General features: G+C 49.0%; 1 protein-coding gene across 1 annotated transcript in view; it reads right to left on the reverse strand.

Moving 5' to 3' along the window:
• The window catches only part of Ust (uronyl 2-sulfotransferase), a 342,351-nt gene extending 341,992 nt beyond the window's left edge, over positions 1–359 (reverse strand). Inside the window, exon 1 of the mRNA XM_004651135.2 lies at positions 77–359. Within this exon, the coding sequence (XP_004651192.1) occupies positions 77–350 (274 nt within the window). The 5' untranslated portion in view covers positions 351–359. The remainder of the gene's footprint in view (positions 1–76) is intronic.
• Positions 360–10,802: the final 10,443 nt, after the last annotated feature.

Here is a 10,802-nt window from a genome sequence, read left to right on the forward strand (position 1 = left end):
CCCACGCGTCCCCTCTCTTTCCTCCCCCCCCCCCACCCCGGCACAACTTTGCCTATGGGGCGCCGCCCTTCCTTACCCAAATACTGCCGTAGGTCGAGCAGGAAGCGCGGGGGTCCCCCGCTGAGCTGATAGAAGAGGGACCCCAAGCAGAAGACCAACAGGGTGGCCATGCAGAAACCGTAGTCCCGGAGGGAGAAACGCAGGAACGGCAGCTGCGAGAACCGGCGCTTGCAGCTACCCAGACACGGCGGGGCGCCCCCGGCCGGGGACCCATGGGGCCAGGCATCCGCGCCGCCGCCGCCGCCGCCTCCGCCGGGATGCTGCTGGGCTTGCTGCTGTTTCTTCTTCATCGCCGGCTCCGCCGCCTCGCAACGCCGGCCCGGGCCAGGAAGAGGTCACCCATCCGCCGCGAGCAGGAGAGCGCGGCCGGCCGGCTGCACATGGGGAGGGAGGGCCGCGCCGAGGGCAGCCGGGTGGGGGCGGGGAGGGGCCCGAAGTTGCCGGGGCTCAGGAGACTTTCCTGGGCATGGTCCCCCCGCCCCACTCCGCCTGCCCTCCGCGGCTCGGCCGAGGTACCCCGGCTCCCTGTCCCGCGTCTCCGTTCAATGCCCCCGCGTGCCCAGCGCACCCGGGGTTGGTTCGCGGTCGGCCGCGGGGGTGGGTGTTGAGGGGGTGGCGGCTCGCCTTCCAACGCCAGCGGGGACCCCACAACTCCCCCACCAGGCTTTGTGTGGCTCTCTCTCTCTCTTTCTCTCTCTCTCTCTCTCTCTCTCTCCCTCTCTCCGGCGTGTTTTGTCCCGGTTCAGGCTCCGGCTTGCAAACGGCAGGGAGGACCGGCAGGCGGATGCCACCCCCCCCTTCGCCCCACCTCCCAGACAGGGGGCTTCCCTCCTCTCCTCCCCTTTCTCCCGCCGGCCCAGCCTCCGCCCTGCGCGCGCGGGGCGCCGCGCTCCCGGGTGTCACGTTACCGCCCCCGCCGGGGCGGGCGGGGATGCTGAGCTGGAGGGCGGGCGGGGCTTTGGAGGTGGGGGGAGACGAGGAGAGGATCCACAACCAGGAAGAAAGTTTCTGGGTGCGCTTCATCTCCCTCCCCACCACCGTCCCCACCCCGTGCCTGGGTCTGCCCTCCCTCCGGCCTCGGTTCCTGCGCCACCAGCGACCTCTGGGGGCCCACGATGACCGAATTCCCCTCCCTGGTAAACAGTCACCGCGCAGGAGGAAAGGCGATGGGTTTTTGACTTACAGTTGTGTTTTCGAGAAACTTACTTTTTTTGGCATTTATTTATTTTGTCCTCTCTGTCCCCACCCTAACCCTCGCCCACCACCCCAACCCCAGTGCGAGCTGCCTACACAAAGTGCAGGATGTTAAGTTCAAGACCTAGCCGGGCTGGTCCGAGGGCGAGCGATGGGCGTTCCAAGGAGACCTGCCCGCGCGCAGGGCCGGGCACTGCCACTCGCCAGCCGAGGGTACCTGCTTCTCGCCCCGTCCGCGGGTCCAGCGACCGTACCGCGTACCCGGGGGACTGCAAGGAGTCACCTCCCCTAGCAGCTACGCCGGGGCGGGGGGGGGGGGGGGAGAGCGCCGTCCCATTCGCGTACCTGCTTCCACGCTGCCTCTCCGTTCCAGTGGGAAGGTTCTAGAACTGAAAGAGCCTGGGGAGCCATCCGAGATGCGGATCCTCCGCTGGAGCCGGTGACTCGCGCGACAGGTCTGCTTCGCCAGGTACAGAGGAGACACCACCAGAGACTTGACTTGGCTCGGTCAGCGTCCGCAAGCGTAGGGACTCCCCGTTGGGAGTTAGCAGTTAGATGGGTTTGATCCTCAAGCCTGCTGTGCATGGTAATGTGCATGGGTAATGGACCCTCCTGTCCTCATGGTTTCCCTTTTTTTTTCGTGGGTTTGGAGGAGAGCTACAACACGCATCGAGCCCAGGCCACAGTGGGAAACTGAAGCCTGTTTCTTTCTGGTGCCTTTCATCTTTGGGTCCCAACTCATTCTGGATTTTCCAGCCACCAACAATTAAAGCACCCCGGAGCTGGAGATATGGCTTAGAGGTTAAGGCGTTTGCCTGCGAAGCCTAAGGACTGACATTCGATTCCCCAGGACCCACGTTAGCCAGATGCACAAGGGGGCGCACGCGTTTGGAGTTCGTTTGCAGTGGCTGGAGGCCCTGTTGAGCCCATTCTCTCTCACCCTCTCTCTTTCTCTCACAAAAGAAAATGAATAAAAATCAGAAAAAATAATTTTAAAGAGGGCTAGAGGGATAGCTGAGCAGTTAAGGCACTTGCCTGCAAGGCCAAAGGACCCAGGTTCGATTCCCCAGGACCCACGTAAGACAGATGCACAAGGGGACGCACTCGTCTGGAGTTCGTCTGCACTGGCTGGAGGCCCTGGCGCACCCATTCTCTCTCTCCCTCTCTTTCTCTCTCTCCCTCTTTCATTGTCAAATAAAGAAAAAATAAAAATTACAAAAAAACCTAAAGCTAGGATTGGGCTCCTAGAAACCTTTTTTTTAAAGTTGATGGGCATCTGAAGAGATTTTCATGGAAAATTACAGCCTGGAATCTCAAGAAGAACTCCCCCGAGGACCATAAGGCTTAACTATTACCTGAAGATCAGTTTTTTTTTGTTTTTTTTTTCCGTTTTTGAATTTGGGACACAGGTATTATGGCTTGGGAAAGTAAACTGATACAAGGGATGAGCTGGATTACAGTCCTGGGTGAGTTGAACACCCGCATTCATGACTCACGCAACCTCACCCAGGAATGGGCACAACTTCTCCCATGCTGACCCGCTCTTGGCTCATTTTCTAGAGGATATCAGAGCTACTTTGGGATACCAAGAGAAAAAGAGCCCTAACAAACACAGAAAATCCCAAATCAGGCGTGGATGGTACGCTTCACGTTCATTCCATGAATCAGAGATTTATCCGGATTAATGCGCACATTTTAACATTGTGACTGCTCCTTGGAGAATTGAGATGATCAGTCATAGCCCATTAACGTGAATTACTTTAATCAGCACAATGAGTAGCCCAGAATAGACTCTCAATTAATAACTTCGGAGTATATGAAGAGAGACTAGGAAATGGGAGTTGCCAAGTCATTTTTATAATGTTTCGGAGACCACCTTTGGCAAGCTGGGCCTGGACAGAGGCCTGGTCCTGTGATCTGAATGAGGGACAATTAGTCAGGGAGCTTTATTATTAAGTAGCCAGTCAGGAGAGAGCCCCAAAGAGGGAAACAAGAAGATGTAACACCGCTGACCCTGTCAGCAGAACCCGATTTCAGTGTCTGATCCAGTCTCATCCAATCCGCTCTGTCACCTCCTTCTCAGGTTTGCTGACCTCTCCCTGAGCGCAGAACAGTCAACTCTCTCTCAGGCTCACCTTGGCCTCAAGAGAAGACCCACCACAGTGAGATAGGGACACAAATCGACACTTAACAGATGATGGGGAAGGCCTCCTTTTTGGCTCTTCGCCTCTCCTGAACTTTCCATGTCCCTGAGCTGATCTAATGCCTCCTAGCCTCAGCCCAGGGCCAGGCATCATGGGTGAGGACCCCACCCCACTCCAAGGTGGGCCCTCTACCCCCTCCTGTCTTCCACAGGGCAGGGGCTCCCTGTATCTTCTTTCCTTCTCCTAATCTATTGAAGTCTATCTGAGTCTTACCCTCTGTTCTATGGATTTAAATCCTTTAAATTCATAAGGCAAGGATCTGGGGATACCCTACATTTGTTGGTGTGTCGGCATGTTGACAAGGAACCCCCAAACTCCCATTATGTGAGCGTTCATTCATTGTTGTTTTTGGCTTGCTTTTTTTTTTTCATTTTTTTGAGATAAGGTCTCACTCTAGTTTAGGCTGACCTCAATCCTACCTCTGCCTCCCAAGTGCTGGGATTAAAGGCGTGTGTCCCCAGCCCGGCTCACAGCCATTGTTTTGAAGATGGACTGCAAGGTCCTCTGTGCTCCACAGCCACACCCCTGGCAACCAAATCTATTCTTTCTCCAGTATTCCTTTGGGAAACCATCCAATTTAAAGAAAGAAGAAGAAGAAGAAGAAAGAAAGGATCTGAGAAGCAGAAAGAGTGAGCACAAAGGGGGAAACAAGCGTCTGAGAAAATAAAATATAGGAAGAACAGTGAATGCTGAGGATGTAACTCAGTGATAACGCACTTTGCCTAACATGAAAAGGCCTGGACTCCATCTCCAGCACTAGAAAAAAAAAATACTGGCACTAAAAAAAAAAGACCTGAAAAATTTATGAGAAACACACTATGGCTTGAAAAACTACAGAGAAAAAGAATAGGTCTGTTTTTTAAGAAAAGACTGTGCTAAACCAGCCGTGGTGGCGCACGAATTTAATCCCAGCACTCGGGAGGCAGAGGTAGGTGGATCGCTGGAGTTTGAGGCCAGCCTGAGACTACATAGTGAATTCCAGGTCAGCCTGGGCTAGAGTGAGACCATACCTCGAAAAACCAAAAAAATAAAAGGGAAAAAAAAGCTTCGTATTTTCACCAAAGGAAAACTGACTTGTTTGGGTAAATCTGTGATCTTCAAAGTCACATAACTTTCCCTTCATATTTTTTCACTATTTTATTTTAACAGTTTTAGGGTCTTTTGCTCATTATTATTAATAAGATGTTTCGTGTGGATACATCATGTGTTGGTACCCTCTTTTCCTTCGTCCCTGCCCCCATTCCATTGGGGACCTTCTTTAGTGGGGTTGCAGGTATTCCCCATGGGGTTGTGGTTTATGCATTGTGGGAGTTAGTTGTTTTGTGGGGGAGGGAATGACTCTGGGCATGATGTCTCAACCTGTGGCTCTTAGTCTTTCCACCTGCTCTTCCACAAAATTTCCTGAGCCATGGTGAGTGAGTTTTAAGTCTACTTCAATGATGAGCTCTTAGGAGCCTCTGGATGGAGAGATAAGCAAGAGTGCTGCTTCCTGATAATCAGTGCTAGGGTGCAGGAGACAGACCCTGAGGATACTCAACACCTTGATTTTTTTTTTTTAATTTCAAATACTTATCTTAATTAATATATCTTTTTTGAATAAAATACTAATCTAATTTTATGAATTTGTAAGCAGTTTTTTATTACTAGTCTTATAATTTAATATAATTATAATTTAACATTTAATTACTAGTCTTATAATTTAATATTACTAGTCTTATAATTTAATATTTAATAATTTAATGGTTAGTCTTCATTGTCAACTTGATGGGATTTAGAATCACCTACAACATAAGCCTCTGGCCATGTCTGTGAGGAAGTTTCTAGGCTAATTTATCTGAGGCAGAAGCTCCATCCTGAATGTGGGTGGCATGGTTTCCACTAGCTTGGGGTCCCAGAGTGATGAAAAGGAGGAAGCAAGTGGAGCACCACCATTTACCTCTCTCTGCTTCCTGACCGAGGATGTGACCAGCCGCCTCAGGCTTCTGCCACCATGATGGACTGTATCCACTCAAACTGTGAGCCAAAAGAAACTCTTCCTGGACTTGCTTTTGTCAGGTGTTTTGTCACAGCAATGAGAAAATAACTAATTCACATACTTTATTCAGCACTGATACCCTATGCTTCCACCTCCCCTCATCACAAATGATCTCTCCCAACATCTCCTTGCAGCCACCATGCCCTTCAACCACCATGGCCTTCAAGTGTCATGGTTCATGACCACCATGCCCTTCAACCACCATGGCCTTCAAGTATCATGGTTCATGGCCACCATGCCCTTCAATCACCATGGCCTTCAAGTATCATGGTTCATGGCCACCATGCCCTTCAACCACCATGGCATTCACACTCAGGCCTCAACCAGGACATTGTCTCTCTTTCTTTCTTTTTCTTTTTTATTTATTTATTTGAGAGAGGGAAAGAAGCAGAGTGAAAGAGAGAGAATGGGCATGTCAGAGCCTCTAGCCACTGCAAATGAACTCCAGATGCATGCACCACCTTGTGCATCTGGCCAATGTGGGTCCTGGGGGATCAAACTAAGGTCCTTTAGCTTTGCAGGCAAGCACCTTGACCTCTAAGCCATCCCTCCACCCCCCTCTTTCTATCTGCCTCTTTTCCTCTCTCTCAAATAAATAAAGAAAATATTTTTTAAAAGGAATAAAAGAGAGGAGGAGGAAGGGAAAGAGGAAGGAAGGAAAAATTAAACAGAAAAATCTCAGTTCTCTGTCTCATTATCTTCAGCATATGGCTTCCATTTTAATGGCAGCCATGTGACCCAAGATGGCCACTGGAGGTCTGGCCATTATAATTATATTCTGGACTGGAAGCAGGAAGGAATTAAAGAAAAAATGTCCTTCCAACACCATGGATCTTAGGCAGAGTTCCAAAAAGAGTTCACAACTGTCTTACGTTTCATTGTCTAGAGCTCTCCCTGTTCCTGCCCCAGACTCTTCTTCTCTCTCCTCTCTCTCTCTCTCTCTCTAGTACTCTGTAGCTCAGCCCAACCTGGCGTCAAACTCACGGTAATCCTTCTGCCTCAGCCTTCCTAGTGCACTGCAACACCCAGGTTCAGCCTTTTGACTTGTGCTCTGTCTTCCTTGGAGAAGCCAAAATAGAGCTTCTCCATTCAAAACTTTCCAGTTCTCCAACCCTTGCAGTTCTTAGCCAGGTCCCAGGTCCCAGGTCCCAAGTCCTGTACAAGCTGCCCTACTCTCTGACCTCATCAGTTTTCCCTACTAACCCTTACCAAGGAGTGTCTCATCTCTCCTTGACCCTTGTGGTTCACTTAGCCTACAAAGTTCTCCTCCCAGACACCCGCATAGTTTGCCCTGTGGCTGGCTGCTCAGTAATGCCTTCCCAAGGACTCTGCCTTGATTTCTTATTTTTAAAATTTATTTATTTATCTATTTGTTTATTTGAGAGAGAGAGATTAGGCATGACAGGGCTTTCAGCCACTGCAAATGTACTCCAGACATATATGCCACCTTGTGCATCTGGCTTATGTGAGTTCTAGGGAATCGAACCTGGGTTCTTTGGCTTTGCAGGCAAGTGCCTTAACCACTAAGCAATCTCTCCAGCCCATACCTTGATTTCTCTACATATAATGCATGAAGGCCTCCCCACTTTTTTCCCTGACCTCTGTGGTTTCCTTTCTAGAACTTCCAGAGAAAAGGAGAGAAAGTGAGAATAGATGCACCAGGGGCTTTAGCCACTGCAAACGAACTCCAGATGCATGTGCCACCACTTGCATCTGGCTTACATGGGATCTGGATGATCAAACCTGGGTCCTTAGACCTCATAGGCAAGCGCCTTAGCCACTAAGCAATCCCTCCAGCCCACATGTCTGTACTGTGTATTTTTTTTTTTTTGTTTGCCAGAAAACTGGCATGAAGACAATCATTTTATTTCATTGCTATATACTTAACACCCAAAGGAGTGCTGGCTGGCCATATTCACTTGATCAACATGTGTTGAATGAAGAGGTTATGTTTAATATGAAAGGTCTGAAGTTTGGTGGGACAAATGTCATATCCCATGGGCTAGCCAGCTGGAGGTGAGAAGTAGAGGTCATGGAGAGCAAGCCTTCAACCTACCAGAACATTCAAATGACAATCAAAGAAATTGTTTAAGGTTAAAAATACACTTGCTGGGCTGGAAGGATGGCTTAGCCATTAAGGTACCTGCCAGCAAAGCCAAAGGACCCAGGTTCAATTCCCCAGTACCCACGTAAGCCGGATGCACCAGGTGGCGCGTGTGCCTGGAGTTCCCTTGCAGTGGTTGGAAGCTCTGGTGCACCCATTCTGTCTCCCTTTTCCCCCCTTCTTCTTCTCCTCCTCCTCCTCCTCCTCCTCCTCCTCCTCCTCCTCCTCCTCCCCCTTCTCCTCCTCCTCTTCCTCCTCTTCCTCCTCCTCCTCTTCCTCCTCCTCCTCTTCCTCCTCCTCCTTCTTCCTCTCTCTCTCTCTCTCTCTCTCTCTCTCTCTCAAATAAATAGATAAAATGCTTTAAAATAGATTTGGTGAATGAATCCATGAATCTCTCACTGCCTCCATGAAGCTGATAATTAGCCCTTCGGTTAGTCCTTGTGAACACCGAGTGCTTTGTTCGCTTTGCTGAGCATCTCTGGCATTGGCGGGAGCATTTCTTGCTCTGTGGGGTTTGGGAGGTCCCCTGTGCTGTGCTTGGCTTCTGCTGCTCCTCTGGAAGCAAAGCCAGGTAGGAAGTTGTTGCAATGCCCATACTGCAAACATGGTACATCGTTAGGCAGCCCCATGGTGTCCTTTACCCAGATTTGAGTACCAGGTTTTATTTTATGTTGATTTTTTTTTTCAATTTCATTGACCTAAAGCTGTTTTTAGTGTGCCTATTTTACTTTAGTGTGCCTATTTTACTTTTAAATTTTGTAGAATCAATAGTCATGCCAATGCTAATTCATAATACTGGTTATATGAGCCTCAGCTGTCTCATTAGAGATTTATCAGTTCTATTGAACTTTTAAATATTAAAATGAAAACCTTTATTTAAAAATATTTACATAGGGCTGGAGAGGTAGATGGCTTAGCAGCTAAGCAATTGCCTGTGAAGCCTAAAGATCCCAGTTTGAGGTTTGAGTCCCCAGGACCCACATTAGCCAGATGCACAAAGGGGCGCACATGTCTGGAGTTTGTTTGCAGTGGCTGGAGGCCCTGAAGTTCCCATTCTCTCCCTCTCTCTCTCTCTCTCTCTCTCTCTCTCTCTCTCTCCCTTTCTCTCTCTGTCATTCTCAAGTAAATAAGTAAAAATTTTAAAAATATATATATATAATTCCTTCCCATCATTACCCTTCTTTATTTCCCCTCTTACTTTCTACTATTCCCTTTTCTATTTATTTTTAATTTTTTTAAAAAAAAATCTTTATTTTAGAGAGAGAGAGAGAGAATTGGCACACCAGAGCTTCAGCCACTGAAACGGAACTCCTGATGCCTTCACCACCTCGTGGGCACATACGACCTTTTGCTTGCCTCACCTTTGTGCGTCTGGCTTACGTATGATCTGGAGAGTCAAACACGGGTCCTCAGCCTTTGCAGGCAAGTGCCTTAACCACTATGCCATTTCTCCAGCCCCCCCCCTTTTCTATTTTAATGGGGTTTTCCATCCTCCATCATTCTTAACAACCTGTTGGTGGGCCCCATATCATGCAGGTAGTGACAGCTGCTGTGAGGTCACGAATGCAAGAAGCACGTGTGGCTGGAAGACAGTGCTCCCAAGTCCTCCTCCTATCTTTGACTCTTACGTTCTTTTGGTCACCTCTTTAGTCCCTGAGTCTTGGTGGGTGTGATAGACATGTCTCAGTGCGAAATCGTCCTTCTAGGTACTTTCATGAGTTTTGAGTCTCCTCAGCAGCCGCTACCATCGGAAAAAAAGAGAAATTTCTCTACGTAGTATCAGGTTTTAATAACAAGATTAAAGCCTACGTGGCTTCCGGTAGCACGGTACTACTGGGATCGCTCTGGGGCTCTTTCTTTGTCCCTGTCTGTTTTGCGACACAGTCTTGGGCGCTTAGTTCCACACGCAGAGAGCCAGAGGGCCCCTGTTAGCCCCAAAACAACTTGAGGAGGCAACAGACAAGGCATAAACACATAATCCAGGAAACAAATAAGTAAGTATTAAACAAAGGTATTTTCAATTTTCTTTTTATTTCTTTCAGCTGGGCGTGGTGGTGCACGCCTTTAATCCCAGCACTCGGGAGGCAGAGGTAGGAGGATCACCGTGAGTTCGAGGCCACCCTGAGACTACACAGTGAATTCCAGGTCATCCTGGGCCAGAGTGAGACCCTACCTCAGAAAACATACATTGTTTTAAAAATTTATTTCATGTGTGTGTTCGTGTGGGCGAGAGCAGGTGTGTGTGCAGGTGTTTGAGGCGGCCAGAGAACAACCTTTGGGTTGGTCCTCACCTTCCATCTCGTTTGAGGCAAAGTCTCTCCTGGTTGATCACTCCATGCACAGGCTTCTGGGAAATTCTCCTGTCTCCAACCCCTCTTCTCCCTGTAGATGCACTGGGATTGCAGAAGCCTGCCACAGATTTTGGTTTTCTGAATGGGGTCCGAGGAGCCAAACTTGGGCACCCAGCGTTGCTCGGCAAGCTCTGTACCCACTGAGTCATCTCCCCAATCCCAACAAAAGGCTCTTTGAAATTCAAAATGTTTTATACATAGTAACAATAGCTAAACTCTGACTGAGGAAGACACCCAATGTAAGCCTCTGGTCTCCACAGTACCCTAACATGCATGTGCCTGCATAGTACAAATACTAACACAGGCTGGAGAGATGGTATAACGGTTAAGGCGTTTTCCTGCAAAGCCAAAGGACCCAGGTTTGATTCCTCAGTACCCTTTAGAGCCAGATGTACATGGTGGTACATGCATCTGATGCATCTGGAGTTTGTTTGCAGTGGCTGGAGGCCCTGGCATGCCAATTCTCTCTACATATATACCTGCCTCTCTCTCAAAAAAAATAAATAAATAAAATATTAAAAAATTCAAAATACAGACAAGCAGGCACCATACACCCCCCCCACACACAATACACACCCAAAAAATAATTTTTGAGGACTGGGCATGGTGGTACATGCTTGCAATCCCAGCACTTGGAAAATGGAGACAGAAGTACCAGGGAGTTTATGGTCATCCTAGGCTACAGATAGTTTGAGACCAGCCTGAGCTACATTAGACTCTTTCTCAAATAAATCAGTGGCTGGGCTGGAGAGATGGCTTAGCGGTTAAGCGCTTGCCTGTGAAGCCTAAGGACCCCGGTTCGAGGCTCGGTTCCCCAGGTCCCACGTTAGCCAGATGCACAAGGGGGCGCACGC

This window comes from Jaculus jaculus, chromosome 9 (assembly GCF_020740685.1).
Source record: "Jaculus jaculus isolate mJacJac1 chromosome 9, mJacJac1.mat.Y.cur, whole genome shotgun sequence".
Classification (NCBI taxonomy): domain Eukaryota; kingdom Metazoa; phylum Chordata; class Mammalia; order Rodentia; family Dipodidae; genus Jaculus; species Jaculus jaculus.